The 19,081-nt window shown below is 56.3% G+C and overlaps 1 protein-coding gene across 7 annotated transcripts in view; it reads right to left on the reverse strand.

Moving 5' to 3' along the window:
* Positions 1 to 18,982, reverse strand: part of LDB3 (LIM domain binding 3) — a 56,021-nt gene extending 37,039 nt beyond the window's left edge. The window contains exons 1-8 of one of the 7 annotated variants that reach the window (XM_058671119.1): positions 18,805 to 18,981; positions 11,383 to 11,534; positions 10,835 to 10,910; positions 5,767 to 5,789; positions 4,487 to 4,690; positions 2,570 to 2,584; positions 533 to 702; positions 3 to 39 (exon numbers count right to left, since the gene is read on the reverse strand). In XM_058671119.1, coding sequence (XP_058527102.1) covers positions 3 to 39; positions 533 to 702; positions 2,570 to 2,584; positions 4,487 to 4,690; positions 5,767 to 5,789; positions 10,835 to 10,910; positions 11,383 to 11,534; positions 18,805 to 18,897 — 770 coding nt within the window. In that variant the 5' untranslated portion in view covers positions 18,898 to 18,981. Of the gene's footprint in view, positions 1 to 2; positions 40 to 532; positions 703 to 2,569; positions 2,585 to 4,486; positions 4,691 to 5,766; positions 5,790 to 9,391; positions 9,709 to 10,834; positions 10,911 to 11,382; positions 11,535 to 18,804 lie in introns of all 7 variants that reach the window. The other 6 variants (XM_004583344.2, XM_058671120.1, XM_004583345.4 and 3 more) reach the window with 6 other exon arrangements.
* Positions 18,983 to 19,081: the final 99 nt, after the last annotated feature.

Consider the following 19,081-nt stretch of genomic DNA (forward strand, 5'->3'; position numbering starts at 1 on the left):
ACCTTGACCTTCGGAGGGCTTCCTCATCTGGGTCTTGCACTGTGGGTAAAAGGGACCTGGTCAGAAGGACTCCCAGGGAGCATGGCAAAGAAAAGCCGTTGAGCTCTGCATGCGCTGAGTCCCTGGGATTTAGCCAGGGCCCTGGGTGGTTACAACACCACCTCCCCTCCGCATTCCCAATTTCGCAACTCTAAGAGGTGAAGTCTGTGTTGTGGGAAGGAGAAAGGCAAGACAGATGTGGTGCCAGCAACTGGGAGGGAGGTCAGAATTTTTAGATTTTGTCCCAATCTCCTGGGGATGTCACACTGCTTAGGGGCTGCAAGGCTAGTGTGCTGCCCCCTGTTGGAGGCCTGGATTATTGCAGTAGAGGCTGCCATTAGGAAAGCCTACTCAGCTGCCAACTACCCAGCAATACCCACTCATCGCCCAGGGTAATGGCTTGATTCTGGGGCTCTTATGGGTCCCAGGACTAAACAGTTGGTCCCAGCAGGTTCCTGGTCTCTCCCCCCGACCTCACCAGGCCCTTACTCACTGAATTCTGTTCCTGTCATTTGGGCCAGGATGCGGAAGGACCGTGACTGCAGATTGGAGGAGCGCCGGGCCCACTCGTCGGCCTCATCCTCTGGCTTGTTCTGGTTCTTGATCACAGCCTGATACACAGGGGAGGCACTGTCCACTGCCAGATCTTTCACAGGAAGGCTCCTGCAATATCAGGAGGGCCGTGGGTGGGGAGCTGGGCAGGAACCTGGCTCATGCCACCCTCGCCCACCCCACACCCTCCACCCCACCAGTCCCAGGCCCTCCCCTTCCCCAGTGTCCACCAGGCCTGCCCCCATGGCTAGCTGAGAAGCTGAGGCATGGGTGTGGCCTGGGCCATGGTACTCAGGGTGGTCACAGTGAGGCAGTGGATCCTATCACTCAAACAAGGCCAGGAGCTTGGATCTCTCCTGTCTTTCTCTGCTTCTACCTCCTCCTCCATTGCCACCTGCAGGCTCAGGCTGGAAAAGCCCCCCTTGCCCCCTAGGGGCTGGACTGAGTTTACAGCTGGATGGGGATTCAGGGTCCTGCTCAGAGCCTGTCCTCTGTCCTTGCTCTTTTGCACTCAGCTGTGAAGCTGCCTAGGAGCGAACCTGGGGCTCCAGGCTTTGCCAGAGATGTGGGCCTGCCATGAAGTGGAGGTGAGAAGACAGTGAGGCAGCATGATCATAACCACTTGGCCCTGGGAGAGCTGGAAATAGGACTGTAGGGAGTGCCCTGGCTCTCAGTCCTAGCCTTTGGTTGTGGTGAAGGGGTGATACCTGGTCACTTCCCCCTAAACTCCTAGGTCTTGGCATAAGGCAGATACTGAAAGTATCTCAAATGAATGAATGAATGAAAGCCAGAAAGGACCCTCGGGGCCACTGTGGCGAGGCTCCAGAATGTCCAGCCCACCCTCCCAGAGACCAGGCAACTCATTCCAGCTGACTCCAGCTCAGGGTCCCATGGAAGCAGAGCTTGGGCATTTCTAAGCTGCCAGCATCCTTGTCATCAGGCCCTCCCCAGAGTCGCAAACACTCAGGAAGGCTACTTCTGCCCCCTCCCCCATGTAGGCTGCCTTGCCTTCCCTTCCAGGGCTCTGGCCCAACTGGGAGAGCTACAGGGGCTGGATGCAGATACCATGAGGATGGCAGCAGGTTACTCTAAGGTTCTAGCTGGGAACCAGAAGAGAAGGTAGGACCTCATTATCACTGGAGGAAGGACGGTCAAGGTGCTTGGGTGAAATGTGTGACTGCATCTCCTGGTTCTGGCTCCCTACCTGGGAGAGGGAAGTAGAAAGTGAGAATTGTGCCACAGGTGTGGGGTGGTATAGACAAGAGCCCAGGCTCTGGGGCAGATGGAAAGCCACCTGCCATCATTTCCCTGTAAGGATTCCCACCAGGGTCTATTCTGTTGCCTTCCTGGCTCTAGAGATTCAAGAAAGCCCCGCTGCTGGGATTGGGCAGAGTTCATCCACTGGGATTCAATCTCACTGGCTTGGCCTCCAGCACAATCTTGGCAGACAGCACCAAGATGGTGGACTTGTGCTGCCGTGGGAGGGCGCAGAGGGAACTCTCTGAGGAGGCTGAGGGAGGAAGGGCAAAGCTGCAATGCTGGGACTCCAGGCCAATGCTACCCTCTGCAGCCACCACGCCTTGAGTCTGTGCTTCTTGCCACTCATGTTCCCCTACACACAACCAAGGTTGCCATTTGCTTCACTCATCTGGCTCATTTTTTTTAGCCTGTCGTGAGTGGGCTGGCAGGTGCTGGTTCCCACAGACCCATCTCCCAGGTGGTTACCACCCTGGAGGTCTACATGCTTTCGTGCTGTCATCACTCTGATACCTGTGCCTATCATGACATGATCTGAGGGAACGGGTTCTCACCCGCATAGGCCACAAGGGTGTGGTGTGGGCCTGAGAAAGCATGTGAAGAGAGCATGCTGGGCACATACCCTGGCAACCTCGCACACCAGCCCACGCACGACCCCACAGACGCCGATGCTGAGGACGATGGGACAGACACGTAGGTGGGGTGAGAGGGAGCTACTTACGCCAGTGGCGACGCCCTGCCAAGCAGAGGGACAGCCAGCCGTGAGGGCGCGTCCATCATGGGATGGCAGAGGCGGCGCACACAGAGAGCGGGGTTAGGGTCAGATATGAGTTATGGGGAGTGGGGCAGACGCAGGAAGGGGAGAGAGAGAAAAAGAAAATCATCAGTGAGGAAGGAACCACAGCAGCCAACAGCAGCCCCGGGGACATGGTTATGATGGCCTGGCCAAGACAAGGAAGATGACTCCTCCCCTCAACCCTGAGGCAGCTCAGTGGCCAGAAGGGAAGGGAGCGGGCAGGAGGGAGACTGGGAAGGTCCTTGGATCAGTTGATTAATTAGAGAGGAGCATGTCAGTTAAGACCATGGATGCCCCTCATGCTACCACCAAATGCCAGCGAGTTAGTGAGGAGCGGTTCTCGGGTGACCGCTATGTGTTTAGGAACATGTAGGTGACTGTTACATGCACAGGGGGCCAACAAATGTCAGCAGGAAATGCCTGTGCACTCCTGGGCTTAGGCGGGGTCCTCAGGAGCTGACTGCTGGCCAATGCACAAAGTCGTATTTTCTGCTTCCAAGGATGGGATGTTTCTATTCACCTACGTGGCCCAGAACTCTGTCTGCCAACAGCCACAGCAGCTCTGAGTCTGGCTGGGTTGAGATTTGCCAGCTCCAAGGCAGCAGGTGGCTCCCACCTCCTGGTGGCCCAGAAGATGTACCGCAATCCCAGCAGAGTGGAGCTTGCCCCTTGCAGCCTGGGGTCTGGAAACACCAGGCACAGTAACAGGATGCTTTGCACCCATTACTACATCTCTATCCATAGCTTTGGGGCAGGGGAAGGGTGAGTGTGTCATTTTAAGATGTTTTTCCTTGAGTTGCTGGCGATTCTGATGCAGGAATAAGTTGCTGGGCAAGTCATGTCAGCCAATGGACCTTGGAAGGATTTCCTCATCCTTGGATCTGCGATTGAAGCATGTCAGAACTAATGAAACCATTTGAACAGAACCCTCAAAACACTCTACATTGGGGACCTTGGGATGACAGGGTGGCTGTCCCCATCCCTAGGTACTCAGTTGGGAGACTGAGTATGGCTTCTCTAGTCTCCCCCCTTCTCCCAGATACAGGAAGAAACAAAATTTGAAAAAAATGGGCTACCAATTTTCCCCTAACCCTCAATCCTTCCCACCTTAATCACCTGTGTAGACATCATCAAAAATAAAATTTAAAAATGTTCTAAAAACTGAAAATCAGTAAGCTCCTGTTAAAAAAAAAAGTTGCCCAAGGAGCCAATTGTATGTGAGAACATGATGGTATTCCCAAGTGGAAAACTAACAGACGTCTGTGTGTGCGTGTGCAAGAGACATGACAGAGTGGCAGGCAGCAAGTCAGAGTGCAGTGAGCACCCTGAGTAGCTCTAACCACCTGTGCTTTTCAGCCAGCTTTCCTTTGTTCCATGCCTATACCCCAATCACAGCCCACAGGCCAAGTCAGGAACCAATGCCGGAGCTGAGACCTTGTCCCAAGTAAGAAACACATTGCGTCTTCCACTCTCCCAGGTTAAAGAGTGTGACACCTGCCCTTCCGCAACCAGGAACAGATGGATGGCTTGGTCATGAGAGGCCTGACCAAGAGATGGGGGAGCTCTGGAATGTTCTCTCCTTAAGAGGATTACACGCCATCTCCTTCTCAAGTAGCCCCATGTGGAGTCTGGGAAGTTCAGAGGCCATGGAAAGTACTTGCAGGAGCTGCTGCATTCTCCACCTTCTGTCCTGTGGCAGACCAGGAGCTGAGTTCTGAAGAGCGGACCCCAGGCTCTGCAAGGCCCTGGTGTAGGCCTGCAGGCTTCTGGGATACCAGAGGTGAGGGAAGCACACCGGATCTGTTGGCTGCAGCAGGAGTGTGGAGAAGGGGAAGGGCTTACCCGCTGAAGTCACTGCCCTGGGCCTGGGCCTGGCCAGCGATGGCATCCATGATGGCGTCCTGGGAGTACATGCTGATAGGGGTGTTGTACTGGGCATGGATGATGGTGGCCTTGCCGCCCAGCCCCTTCACCTCGATGGGTTTGTGAGTGGACAGGGCCGAGTCCTTCAGAGCACTGGGGTTGAAACGTTCCTGGTAGTCGGCGCTGGGGGAGGTATGCATAAGGTGCCAACCAAGGGAAAGGGAAAAGGGGGAGGAGAAAAGCGAACAGGTGGTGGTTACACCAGAGGTCAAGGCCACGGCAGACAGTGGGTGTGTGTGTGGAGAGAGATCTCCCAATGCCAAGGTCCTGATTGCAAGTAGGATACCCTTGTGACCACAGTGGGCTGACCAGGTCTAATCAAGTCAGTCCTGGGCCCCTTCCTAAGGTGTTTGTGTGGGGGGTTTTCTGGCCCAGCTCTGCCTTCCCAGTGCATGCATACCTGGCTCAGCCCCAGACACCTCCAGGGTTAGCAGGTGCTCTGGGCATGGCAAGATCTCCCACCATACACAACCCCAGGCAACAGAGGCAAACATGGCCAGAGGAACCAGGCGGAGGGTGGAAAGGGGGCTTGGGGACAGGGGTAGGAGCTGGACTATGTGAGAGGCAGTGGCAGCTCAAGCTGAGTCCAGAGCGTCCCAAACGCGAGAAGCAGCAGCCCCCAGACCTGCCCCTGCAGAGCTGAGCAAGGTCCCTCCATGAGGGGTGCCGCATCCTGCTGGCTACCCCCGTCAGGGCTTCACTGCATGCACTTCTTCCTTGGAGTGGAGTTCAGGCCTCCTGGGCCCCTGGAAGTCCACCTGGCTGTGCGTCCCATTAGCCAGTAGTTCCCATCGTTGGTAGGTTGGGGAGTGTCTTCTCTCCAGCATGCAGACAAGGTCAGGTGCAACCTCTGGAGGAGGTCCCGGCAGGACAGAGAATCTTCAGGCAGATGAGGTCCCCCAGAGCAGTGCAGCATTCCTCGTCTCCACCCCTCTCCTCTGCACCACCCCAGCCAGCCTACAGAGGCTTAAGCAGCTGCAGCACAAATGAGGCACAAGTCGGAACCACCAGACAAAAACCTCCCACTTCACCCCCCAAAGGCCCCTCTTCATACTTGAGCTCCACACACATGCAGGCTCACCCAGGGACACACATAGGCATCCGCACTCACACATGCACACGCTGTCCACACTACACAGACACGCAGGTGCATGCTAGGCAAGCACACAGCGCACACACATGCTGTCCTTGATACTAACTTGGCTGGTGAGTTGGCTACCACCTGGGGCAGAGAGAAAAGGCAAAGACAGGGCTGTGAGAGGGGGCTTCCTTGGAGGGCAGGGGTCTGAGTGCCAGGACCCTCCTTGGGCTGGCTCACACAGAGGCAAAACCGTTCAAAGCCTTACTGTGCAAGGAGAGGAAGGAAACAGCAGGGCAGGGCTTGGAGTCAGGAATCGAGGGCCCCCAGGGCTTGGGTCAGACATAGCAAGGACCCCCACCCTGTGAGCTTCTCATGTTCACCATGTCCTGCCTCACCCCCTCACCAAGACAACCTGATTAGGCAGCCCCAGAAAACAGCTGGGAATTGAGACCGGGTGCGCTGCACCTGCCAACTTGAGTGCCAGGTCCTTGCTGCCTCCTGGCCTGGCTGCTGCTCTGGGCTCAGTCCTGCCTCATGGAGCCAGCCCTGGAGATGTGCTTCCCCAGCAGGTGGCATAGCAGCACTAGGAGGCTGTGTATTAGAGGTCAGGAGTTGGTAGACAGTGAGTTACTTGTGCCTCCAGGAGCTGTTCTTTCTCCTGGACCTAGGATAAGGGGTGATGGCACACCCCCACTTCTGACAACACTGTGCTCTCCCCCCCAGCTCCGAGAAGGAGTGAGGTGTCTTGGGAGAAGTGTGGGTCCTAGACAAGCCAAGGCAGCCCAGCTTGAGCCCCACAGCGGGAACCCTGCCCCTTTCCTGCAGCCCTCCCACCCCTCACCCACCAAGCTCTCCTTGGAGAGGGTACACAGTTCACTTTAGATCTCTTTAAATGCAAATTGTCCAGAACTGAGAGGGAGAATTCTCTGTCCCTAGACTCTGTTGCCTTTCTGTGTTTGTCCCCCAGAAGCTGTGGCTGGGGGATCCTGGCACCTAGCCAGGCCCCAGGGGAGTCAGGCCAAAGCCAGGGCTCCATCCTTTCCTTTCCCTAGGGAGCTCTTTCATTGCCTTGCCTAGCTCTACCCCGCACTGTCTCCCAGTTGATAAAACTCCCTGTGTCTTCCCAAGCTCAAAATAGCCCTTGAGTGGAGCTATATTAGGACAGGGCCAACATGGAACTTTCATTTCGTCTCCATTTTTGGCCAGCGTCTACAGCTGCCTTGTCAGTTTCTGCACTTCACTCCCTTCCCCCGCTGCCTCGGCAGTCCAGTGCCCCCCTCTACAGAGGGCAGTGTTGGCCTGGTGGGAAGGGGGATGCCCCCATTCTGCCACAGGCTCCTTCTGTGGTGTTGGCTCCTGTGCCCTACTCAGCTTCTGCCTGAGAACCCAAGGCTGAGATGCCCATGGCAGACACAACTCAACAGCCACCAGTACCAGCTCTTGGAGAGGATAACCCAGAGGCAAGACCTGCCCAGGTAGCCTGTGGGATGTTGCCCTTTGGGGCCGGTCCCAGAAAGGGTGAGGAGAAGGGGGCAGCAGGAATACCTAGGTCACCCCATATGCTCCTCTCCCTGCCTCCCAGAGGCTTTGAGCTGCCCAGGGAGTCAGGCAAGAAGCTTCCCCCAGGAAATGGACAAAAATCAGCCCTGATTTTGCACTCTTCCTGTTGTCCATCTCAGCTTCATGAAATCGATGATGCCCACTGCCTCAATGAGTTGTATAGACTAAACAGGACTCTTGAGTCTAAGCCTGCCTCAATAGGGGATACAGGTACAATGGATGCACACGCAACTTAGCTGTGGCCAAATCTGCGCCTGCAAGAGGTTAGACATGTGGCCCCAGGTGGTGGCCTAGGCCTGGCCGAGGCTGTCCTGGACTAGCCCAGCTCAGAGACCCTGGCCCTTTCCTGCCTGCCTTGCCTGGGACAGGAGCACCAGCTTTGGCTTGGGCTGAGCCATGCTAGCCTGTCTTTCCTTAGAAGGAACTACTAGGCCTGCTGCTCAGCCTATCAAGTGATTATTTAAACAGACAAGTGGGTACTACTGAGAGGCTCTTCTAGGTAGCCTTCCTGGACTACTCCCAGCTGTAAAGAACTCACTTTTCTACCCTGCTTCTGCCTCAGGGCTCCTAGAGGAGTGTGGACCAAAGTATCTGCTTGCCCTGGAGCTCCTGAAGGAAGCAGAGAATGAGGCTGACTCCCGCGCCACCCACCCTCCAGCAGGTTGACAGGTCCTGGTCTCCCTGCCACGTGGAGTCAGTTAGACTCAGGTGCCAGTCTTAGCTGCTACTTTCAAGCTGTGTGACATCGAATATATTATTTACCTTATTTAAACTTCCATTTTCCCTCTGTAGGAGGAGGGCAATCATGTCCCCTCTGTGTTCACCGCGAGACAAAGACAAGTGATTGTTGGCTGTTTCCAGGTTGGAAAGAGGATTCAACAAGAGGAGATGCTCTCATCACTGCAGCTGGCCTCCAGGGTTGGAGGCAAGGGTCCCAGCCACTGCAGCCCATCTTCCCAAATCGGCAGACCTACCAGCTCATCAAGGGCAGGCTAAGGAGACTGGCTCTATTCCACTAGTCTACCCCTGAGTTCTCTGGCTGGAAGTCCCTGAGGAAGAAAGCCAGCAGAATGGACACATAGCTCAGCTGCTCTTGGCCAACAGTGCCACCCACTGCCAGAGGCCAGCTTCACTCAGGAGCTCAGAGAGCATAGAGGGGCAAGCAGTGAGGCACTCAGCCAGCAGCAAGCTGGTGGGGCCCAACATGCCTTGTGCAGGGTGTTGGGCTCCTGGTTGGACTCCCACGTGCACCAGCTGGATGAATCGGGGCAGTGACCACATGGGGCTCCCCATGTTGGGGAAGGTGTGCCAGCACATTGTGTCTCTTTTATCCTCCCCCAACCCCAGGGCACTATGCCAGGCCTCCCACCACATGCTGGGCAGAGCACCAGGCTGTGCTGCCCTAACTTGGCTTGTTCTGCATCCAGCACCCACCCCACCCCACCCCCCCGCCCAGGCACAGATAATGGTGCAGTTGTGGACTCAGGAGGAGACATTTGAGTGTGAAGGGCTCCTCATCCTCCACCACCTACTCCAAGGCCTACCTACACAGTCTGAACCCCTGGCCCATTGCGTCCCAGCCGTTAGACTATTGTGGGGTTGCTACTTCCCAGTTCCTGCAACCCCCTTCTCCTCTGGCTACTGTTTCCTTGCTGCCCTGCCTTGGCCAGGGTCACTCCCACCCAGCTCAGGCACTCCCTCCCCTAGCCAGTCTTCCTGGACTACTCCCAGTTCTAGAGAACTCACTTTTCCATCTTGCTTCTGCCTCAGGGCTCCAAGAGGAGTGTGGACCAAAGTGCCTACTTGCCCTGGAGCTCCTGAAGGCAATAGGCAAGCAGGCACTGACCCGTTTTTGGAGGGTGTGACCTGGTATGAAAGTTTGGGAGGCCGCACATGGTGCCTGCAGGCCACTTAACAGCCAAACCACTACACTGGGACTTCAGCTTCTCAGGGCCTTGGTTCCCCTGAGCCAAGTCTGACCCGGCATCTGGGTAGCTGTTTGAAGCTGCAGCGTGGCTGGCTCCGGCAGAGGGCAATGGGATTGTGCTGTGGTCAGTTGTGCTGGCGCATGTGTTTGTGGCTGGTGGGATGGAGTCCAGTGCCTCTCTTTGACCACCTGACCGGGCGTCCACCGAGCACCCTGGCCTCGGGAGGGCCCCAGACCACACGTGCCCGTTACCTACCCTCCAAGGAGTCCGGCACCTGAGGCCTTCCCTCGGAGGCTCATGTGATACAGCTGAGCCATCTCCCTCAGGGTCTCTGCCGAGTACAGGCCAATGGGGTTGTTATACTGCCTCGGCTGGCGTGAGCCCTGGGCCCCCGGGGCCCCCTCTGAGCTGGTCTTGGTGCCCGGGCTGCCCTGTGAAGGACTGGGGTCCAAGACCTCCACAGATGGCGAGCAGATAGAGGCCTGGGAGAAGGCGCACCCCAGCTGCGGCGTGCCCGGGGTGCCCAGGCCGGCCCTGGCCTCGGGGCTGCCGTTCGTGTCCACAGCAGGGTCCTGGCCCAGGGGGCAGCGCCATGCAGGGGAGAGAGAAGACAGCAGTTAGAAGCCACACACACTCAAGAGCTTCTGTGTGGACCTAGAACCAAAGTGTTAGTGTAAGTGCCCCCGCAGCCTGCCACCCACCCCTTGCAGCTCGCTGCCCTGAGCACCTGCAGGGCCACAGGAGAGGATTATCCACAGGAGAAGGAGACCTATGGCATGCAGGCTGGCATCCAGCTGGACAGAATGCAAAACCTGGACAGAAAACCAAGCCAAGACTGCTACCCCTGGGATAGCCCAGAGAAGAGATGTGGTGCCCAGGGTGCCATGGGAACACCCCCATGCTGTGTCTGCCCCTGTCTTGCCTCCGCTTACTTGGTCCCTGGGTTACTGCGAAGCAGGCAGGCAGGGCACAGGGGCAGAAAGGATGGCTGAGGAAGAGGTGGGCTGGTACTCGGTCCCACCTGGTTCTTCTCCCATCCTGTGCGCATCCCAACCCCCTGGCAGCTTTCTCTACCCTTCCCCAGCCCAAATCTGTCTGCAATGACACCAAGGAGAATGGGTTACAGGAGAGAAGCTGAACCCTCTGGGGTTGCAGCTGTTTAGGGGTGGTTCAAATAGAGCCTGGGACTCAATTATGAGAACTGAGTCCCAGTCTAGGGCCAGGACTGTGCTGTGCTGTACCCCATGTTTGCCTCTAAGGCTGCAGGGGTGCAGAGCGGGGGCATCAGTTGGTACAGGTGACTGAATGGAAGTGGGAGTGAGATTTACAATGTAGGAAATACTCTGAGGCCAGCAGCCCCTAGACACCTGGGAGCTCCTCCTGGTGGCTGACTCAAGTAGGAGGGCCTTTGCCATGATCACCCCAGTCCTTATTCTCTCAAACAGAAAAGGGTCAGAGGTTTCTGGATCCATGCGCGCTGTCTGGGTGGGAGGCTGTGCTGTGACCCAAGACTGGTGTTCAGTCACAAGCCCTGGGGTAGTGGCTAGCTCCCACCAGGCAGGCACCCTAGAATCAGTGCTTCCTGGGGAGCATCCAAGCTTCCCCTAAGTGGCCTGACCCCTTCAGCAGGCTCAGTTGCAGCAGGCACAGGCCAGGGCTATGCTTCAGGAACCCCAGCCACCAACAGTCAGCACTTACCTTCTGATGGGGGATTACTGGCAGCGGTGACTGAACCGGAGGTGCAGTCGTAGAGATGGGAATGGGACGCTTTGACCTACAGAAGCCAGAAGGCGACAGGTGAGAAGGCTAGTGGGCCTTGGGACAGGGGAGCCCCTCTCTGGGAGGGGAAAGCAACAGAATGCAGGGCAGCTAGGTCAGAGGGCTGTGACCCACTGCCCATTCCTTGGCCCGGGTTGCCCTGGGGAAGGCATTGGGTCTGAGTGGACTGGAGAAGTCATGGCTCTTGGGCATGCTGGCCAGCACCCCACAGCCTTTGTTGTGTCCTTCGGAGGCTGCCTAGGCAAAGAACTGGGCTTCCAGGCCCAGTTGCCCATGTGCTGGCAGGTGCAGAGAGGTGGCAATGTTGTCAACCTCTAGTACTTGGGACTTGCCTCCCTGCAAGTTTCAAGGCCCAAGGCTGGGTGTGTGTGATGGCTACACCACAGCCTCTTGTTTGGCGTCCCCCACCTTCCCCTCCAGCAACCCAGCTTCTGCTCCCCACCCCTGCCTGGAGGGCAGCCACCTACTTCTGCAGGGTGAGACTCAGATTGTAGCTGGCAGACTTGATCTTGTTTTGGGCCTCCAGATGGGTCATGGTATCTGTGTTGACACCGTCGATGGCCACCACGAGGTCACCCTGGCTGAGCTGGGACTGGGCTGCCTTGCTTCCTGGAGTGATCTGGTTGGATGGCAGAAGTGGAGGGGGAAAGTGAGTGTAAATGGGGTGGTCTCAGGGAAGTCATCAGGCTGTATTAAGTCGTCAGGTGTTCTGGTCACTCCGCTGCCCTATGGCCATCCTGTTTGCTAGCCCTCTGTGTCTGACTGTGGTCATGGGACCACTAGCTCTGGCGTGTAGCATGAAGGTAGAAGCAGTGCATGCCCACCCAGTCGGCTTGGTGGCTTTCTGGACACAGAGGATGAAGGATGACAGCCAGGACACTAACTGAAAGGCACCTAGATTCCGCAGTCACTGCCTGGAGGATAGCCAGTTAAGCAGCATGCCGTGCAACAGTGCATGAGTGAGAAATCAGCTTTCATGTGTGCTAAATGACGGTGAAGCGGCAGCTATTTGTTTCTTTAAAGATTTATTTATTTTTACTGGAAAGGCAGATTTACAGAGAAAGAAACCAAGAAAGACCTCCCACCCTTGGACTCGCTTCCCAAATGGCTGTAACAGCTGGAGCTGAGTTGAACTGATCCAAAGCCAGGAGCCAGGAGCCCCTTCCAGGTCTCCCACACAGGTGCAGGGTCCCAAGGCTTTGGGTCATCCTCTACTGCTTTCCCAGGTCACAGGCAGGGACCTGGATGGGAAATGGAGCAGTCAGGACATGAACCAGTGCCCCTATGGGATGCCTACAGGCAGAGGATTAGCCAATTGAGCCATTGTGCCTAGCCAGCTGTTAGTTGTATGGGTTAGCATACTATCACCCTGTACTCTGCAAGTCCATGGGATACTGTCCAGGCTCCCGGAGGGAAGACAGTTGCAGGAGCTAAGACTCAGCAGCACCCGGAGACACCAAGAGGCCAGCGGGTAGGACAAATGCCCCCCACAAAAGCACCCTAGTGCAGGTGCTACCATGGCTGTGAGAGCCAGGTCAGCTGGAAGAACGGGTATGGCATAGGGCTCAGAGACCTGCTACAGTCTTCCAGAAAGGGAGGTACAGGTGTGTGGGTCAGTTTCCACTGACATCACAGAATCTTAGAGTCTCAAAGCCTATCTCCAGTGTCACTACACTCCACCTAGGAAACACCCCGCGCACAGGACACACGAAATTCCAGAGAACATAGGTCACCTAAAAAGGCTCGAAGGCCCACCCCTGGTGATATCAGTACCCCCGCATCCATGACATCACATGGCATTCTTTGCTGGCCCCGCTCCCAGTGACATCACAGGAAGGAGGAGCCTCTGAAACACTCTGTGTACAAAATGTGGCTAGAGTGTCCCTTGACCCTGCCTATGTAGCACATCCCCCCAGCCAGTTTTCCTAGCGTCTCCCAGCACAGCCCACTCACCTTCCTGGCTACAACCCAGGGACAAGACCAGCTCCTAATATTGCCAAAGCAAGAATCAGGGCAAGTCCTAGAAGGAACCCAGAGAGGATTTGGGGAGAGCCCCTGGCCTTGAGTGTCAAGTCTGAATGGGCCTCTGGCTAGGCCCTAGCTTTGCAGATAGGTGTGGAAGTCTCCTGCTGGCCCCCCTTGGGAAAATTCCAGCACAACCAGGGAACCCTGTTTTCCCAGATGGACCCTGCAATGGTGTCTGTGCCACCACATCAGTGGCCCAAATCCCCATCCTACACCATGTAAAGCAAGCAGGATCAGGGGAGCTCTTGCCAGTTGCTATCAAACAGCAAACATTTTAGGCCCCAGGGATTTCTGAACATAGGAATACTCTTCAACAGGTGCATGGAAAATGTATATTATGAGAAAAAAAGTCCAATCCATAGGTTTCAAAAGTATTGGCACTGAGATGAACAGCTATTAATTCTGCTTGAGGTAATCTTGGCCCATGCAGCCCATATCCCCAGATTCATTGCCACAGGGTTTCTGTGCTCAAAGCAGGAGTGGGTCACTGCCTTCAACAGTAGGAGATGAAAAGACACAAACAAACAAACAAAAAAGTCAAGACAAGCAATGTGGTTTTCTAGACCAAGAGGAGGCTCGAGACTGAGCAGTCCAGCTGGGTACTCTGAAGAAAGTGTAATTTCCAAATACCACTGGCTTCCCTGGTAGGGTTATGTAATGACTCCCAGCATGTTACCCCAGACATGCTCAAGCAGAGAAAACTGGACAGTGAACACCTACATGCTTCTCCCCGCTCCCCCACCACACTCTCACCTTAACATTCCTCTTAACTTCATTACATACTCAGGCATTGGCCCAGCTTGCTGCACCAGCATTTCAAAGCCAAACGGCTACACCCCCAGACTGGTCCCACTCAGGTGAGTTCTGCAGCACCTGGACTAGTCTGCAGGGGTAGTTATAGTTAACTGCAGATCACTCCCTGGAAAAGTCTCCACACAGCCAGGACACTCCCACATGTAGTTTCTAAAAACTTACAGGGATGGGGGAACATCACTCTGAAGCTAATGGGGAGGATCAGTTGCAGACCCACCTAGAAGGAAAGGGTTTAAGGCCATGGAAGAGATTCTGCCAGACAGGATGGGTGTGTCCAGAAGATTCTGACAGTGTGGGCAAAGCCACCACTGGGGCCAGTCTAGCTGGGACTGACCGTCTTCCTCTGGCAGTACAGCCTTCTCTGGGCCTTCTTGCCCCTTCCCAATCTTCAGAAGTGGGCTGGGGTGATTCTTGGTCCTGGAAGGGAAGATCTCAGGCCCTGTCGGCCCTGCTTGGCTGCCAAGCAACCCACAGAGGAATCTCTGAGCTGGCTCCAGCCTACCCCTGGTGCTTTTCTCCCTTGCACCTGCATGTGCTCATCAGGGCTCAGCTGGTCTGGCCCTTGGCTGCCCTGAGCAGGCCCAGTAACCCTCAGGGTGGAGGTGGGACTCTTGATCTCCCCTTCTAGGGGATAATGCTCTATTGTATCCTCAGGTGTCCTCAGAGAAGGAAGCAGAGATCTTTAGCATGCCTTAAGGATGCCATTAGATGCCTTCCTTCCACTTGCAGGAGCAGCCTGCTCAGGTGGGGGTGGGGCAGGGTCACCCTTGGACCTTGCCCTGAGCTTGGGACTCTTGTCTAACCTTCTTGTTCCTGCTCCTGTTGTCCCAAGAAAGGGCCTGAGCATCTGAATCCTTAGAAGGTTCTTGCTCGTGTGTGTGTGTGTGTGTGTGTGTGTGTAAACTTTGGAAGGAGTCTTTCATTCTCACTCTACTTCCCAAACTGCTCCACCAACAGCATCTCTCACCCGCAAGTAGAACCTAGACAGCCCTCAGTGTGGGGGACCCAAGTCCTATCTCCAAAGCTCCCAAGCCCAGGTGCTCTTCAGGGTGGCTGGGCCAGGCTCTAGGGCAGCCCACAGGACCACACAGAAAAGGCTGAAGCAACCAAGGGAGGAGTAGGGTCTCAGACTTGGAGCCTTCATGCCCCAGGTCAGCAACCTCCACTTTCTCTTGGGATTCTTGCAGGGTTGCATGATTGAACACAAGGTGCAAGGTTGAGAAATTAACTACAAACCACAGCTTCTGACCCAGGCTCCCTCCCACAGGAATTGCCAGAGGCCTAAGGCTGATGGCTCCATCCCTAGGCTCCCTGGGAACTAAGAGTCAGAGTGGGCAGAGAGGGAGATCAGCCCTGATGATAACCAGTCCTGAGCAAGCCTGTTTTCCCAGGAAAGGCCTGGGCGTCAGGGCAAATGGGAGCAAAGTTGTGTCCAGGGTCCTTGGGTGGCCCAGGTTGGGATGGGCTGCAGACCCAGCCAGGCCAGCTCTTCCCTTGTTTCTCCTCCATGAAGGGTACAGCTCCCAACAGTCCCTTTCTGCCAGCACACTTCAGCCTGCTCCCCTCCACAGTACCTGTGACTTATACAACTGGATCACCATCATGTTTGTTGCCTTCCCATCTGACCTCCCCCTGAACCCAGCCTTCACCTTCTCCCTGGATCTACTGCTTCTCCACAGCCCCACCGCCACCAGTCTCTTCTGTGCTCCAAAGGCTTCTCAGCCTTGCTTGCTCCTGCAGGCTTCTGCTGTGACCTCTCTACCTCCACCTCCACCTCCAGGTGGCCAGCAAAGTGACCCGCAGGTGCTGTCTCGGCTGGAAACTTCCCTCTCAAACCCAGCTCTCTGGGCCTAGGTCAGGAGAGTGGTTCCTGCTCCCTTTGCTAGCTGGACCCACACCCTATTCTGGCCTGCTCCTTCTATCCTTCCTGCAGCTTCGCCTGGGTCCTAGCAATGATCACACAGCCCTGTGGGCAGAGCCTCCTGAAGCCTTCCAGGACGGGGACAGTCGCTGGATGAGACTTAGGAAACTGAGGAGGGGAATCCCACAAGTCTGGTTGCAGGGAGGGTCTAGGGTCAGCTCCCCAGGGGGTGTGGCCTTCAGACTCTGAAGTGGGCTTGGAGACGGTTCTGAGCTGGGGGCAGGGCTGGCTTCTCCCCCTGGCTGCTGCTGAAGTCTCTGTCCTTATCTCTCACCCTGCTGGATGGAGAGAGCTGGCTGGGAGGGGCCCTGAGGAGGTGCCCCTGACCTTCAGGGGGCTGCTATAAACAGCACAGCCTGTCAGCACTAATAGGAGCTGCCCAAGCAACAGCACGAGGCCTCCAGTGGCCTCAGGATTCCAGGAATTGTCGGCACAGCCACCACCAGAATAGGCTAGGCCTGGCCCCTTCCCCCTTGCTCCTCCCCAGGGACCCTCAGCCTGCACACTCTGCATGCATAGTCACTGGGAGAAGACCAATAAAGACTGAAACCCGAACCAGCAAAGTGGTGGAGGTGTTAGGTCTCCCAACAGCCACAGAAAAAAGTCCTTCTGCAGGTAGTTGGTAGAACAGCTGGCAGGTTAGACAGGTTAGAGAACTGGAGGAAGCCCAGGTGAGACGACTGTACTAACATGACACAGCCAGAGGGGGCAGAGCTGAGCCATCCCTCAGGGACTTGGAGCTGTTCCCTGTCTCCCAGTGGCTCCCACCCATCCCCTACTTCCTGAAGGATTGGCTGGGGTGAGAGGTCAGGTTGCAAGCCAAAGCACCTGTCCAGGATAAATAAAGGCATTTCTCTTCAGCCGCCCAGTTTCCAGTCCTAGGGGTGGGGTTTCCCAGCCTGGGACCCCCTGGAGGGAGACCTTGTGAGGCCACCTCTTGGCCCAGATTGACACTGTGTTAGTGGGAGTGCAGGTGTTCCTGTGACCCCCCACTTCCCACCTCAGGTAACAGGTGTCTTGAGTTGAGGAGTAGCAGGTGTACCTATAGCTGAATGGGGTCAGGCTTCTCCCAGTTTGGTCAGAGGGGCCAGGGCAGGCACTGGAGCCAGGGGTCAGACTGGATTCCACCCAAAGTCAAAGCCATCTCTGTCCCTTGACGGAGAGGGAGCATGGGCACTTGGGTGGCACAAGAATCCTGGCCCTGGGGATGCTGGCTCTCTCTGGGGTTAGCTTTGCTAGCCCTCCTCCCTTCCCAACAAAGCCCCACAGCAAAGACTCAACTGAGAATGCCCAGGCAGTGTCCACTGGCCCGTGGTGAGAAGCAGTAGTGCCATGTTCCTGAAAGAAGCCATGGTGCCCACCCATCTCTGCCCTCCCCGTACCCTGCCTAAGATGTGGCTTCTATTTTTAAAAGTGCCCCAAGTCACTGGCTCCAGTATGTCCCAACACCCCCTCCCTGCAGCGAGGACATTCTCCTGCTGTCTAGCTTAAGGCCTCTGTGCTGGCCACTTAAGCCCCTGGCCTGCCAGGGTCAGGTGGTGCATAGGCCCTGGGTGAGGTCATTGGCTATCCTGGGTGCCTCTGAGCTCGGCGGTTAATTCGTACCCACAGAATGGGGCAGAGAGCACACATAGGAGGAGGCTCGAGGGTGGTGGTTCTGGGGGACCCATGGACTCAGAACCAGGCAGGGCCCCCAGGCTCCACCCACTACATGCCAGCAGTAGGTGGAGGAACCAAACAGGGTCTAGACAGCAGTGAGCTCCAGGGGTTCAAACAGACCCTGCTGCCACATCATGAGGCAGGGTATGCAAGACTTTTGGGTGTGAGACCCACCAGGGATCTCCAGGGCAGTGGGTCTCGCAGGCAGAGAGTGGGGAGAGAATGAGCTAGGGTGCCCACTGCAGGGGGGAGGGTCAGGCCAGCACTGCCTCCAAGGAACACAGCTTTGTGGTTGGAATGAGGCTGTTTCCAGGGTACTCTTGAGTGGGACTTGACCTTGGAAACCCCCAAGTGCCTACCATCAAGTTCTAGAATCAAGTCTGGCCTTCGTGCCCCTCTGCTAAACACTTCCCAGTCTTCCATGCCACCCATTGCAGCCCTGTCCCCCAGTCCCAGAAAAAGAAATGATCTCCCTATAACCCCGGGTGGGCACAGTTAGACATACCAGCCCACACATGATGCTTCAGAGCAGCCTTGGGGGGCTCACCCTGCCCCCCTTATGCATAGACCAACCCCACCAAGGCTCAACCACCTCAGGGCCAAGGCTCGTCCTTCCCCCTGTGTGTCTCTAGGCAGAACACTGGTAAGGCTGGTCTGGCCTTGGGACCTCCAGCCACAGCTCTGCAGAGACTCAGTGGCCTGAGAATCACTTTACTAGACACAGATGGACTGAGCACCAGCCATATTCCAGGTTCAAGGTCCTGGCCTTGAAGATGGGGCCAGAGTAGTGGGAGAGCTTCCCAGACAGGATGTGCAGTTTCTAGCCTCTGTGCAGGCTTAGAGACCAGGCCACAGCCACCCAGACACCCTCCCACACACATGCTACGCCATCCCTGATCACAGACCCTGCAGGCAGCAAGGGCCATGTCCCTAGCTGAGCACAGGGGGACCAAGACATGAGACACACAAGCAAAGCAGCCTCAGGAGAGTCTAGGCAGATGTCTAGGCAGGTGTGGGAAGAAGAGCCTCACGGCGCCAGGGGGAGGAGGGATTGCTGTCTCAGGATTGGGCTAGAATAGGTGCTGGCATCTAGTAAACCATCCAGCCAAGCCTCACACCACAAGAGAGGGACAGCAAAGTCAGCATTCCGTCCACTGCCAATCACCTGTCATCTCTCTCTGCGCCAGGAATGCTGGTCTCCCAAAGCAGCCGCCCACCTCCCGGACAATCTCCAGGTCTGGGGGGCAGGGGTGGCTTGGGAAACCTCTAAATACTGCTTTCCTGTCTCTCATGGAAACTCAGCATTTCCTTCTCAGCTCAAAACACCCGCCACTTGCCCGTGACATCACATGCTGCTAACAGGCCAGCTGGCTCCAGAGGGCCAACGCCAACTGGACACGGGGAGGACAGACAGGCAGACAGTGATGGGTGGCCTTCTCTGGGTAGCAGGCCGAGGGCAGTGTACACTCACCCTGGAGATGGTGAGGGGCATGTTGAAGTCCTTGCCCCCCTGTAGACGGAAGCCCCAGGGCCCAGGCCCGGTCAGAGTCACGCTGTACGACATATTAGCACTGATGGCAGATGTCCCTGTGGACACAAAGGGGAGAGGGAGTCGTGTAAGAGGACCCTCAAACAGCCCACCCCCACTGCCCCAACCTCGGCCCCAGCCAGGCTTGCCTGCTTTGTCCCCTGCTGCCCAGCGAGGCGATGTGGAGCTCCAGAGCAGCTCCTAAGAATAGCTGGGAGGG

The sequence above is a fragment of the Ochotona princeps genome, chromosome 13 (assembly GCF_030435755.1).
Source record: "Ochotona princeps isolate mOchPri1 chromosome 13, mOchPri1.hap1, whole genome shotgun sequence".
NCBI classification, from domain to species: domain Eukaryota; kingdom Metazoa; phylum Chordata; class Mammalia; order Lagomorpha; family Ochotonidae; genus Ochotona; species Ochotona princeps.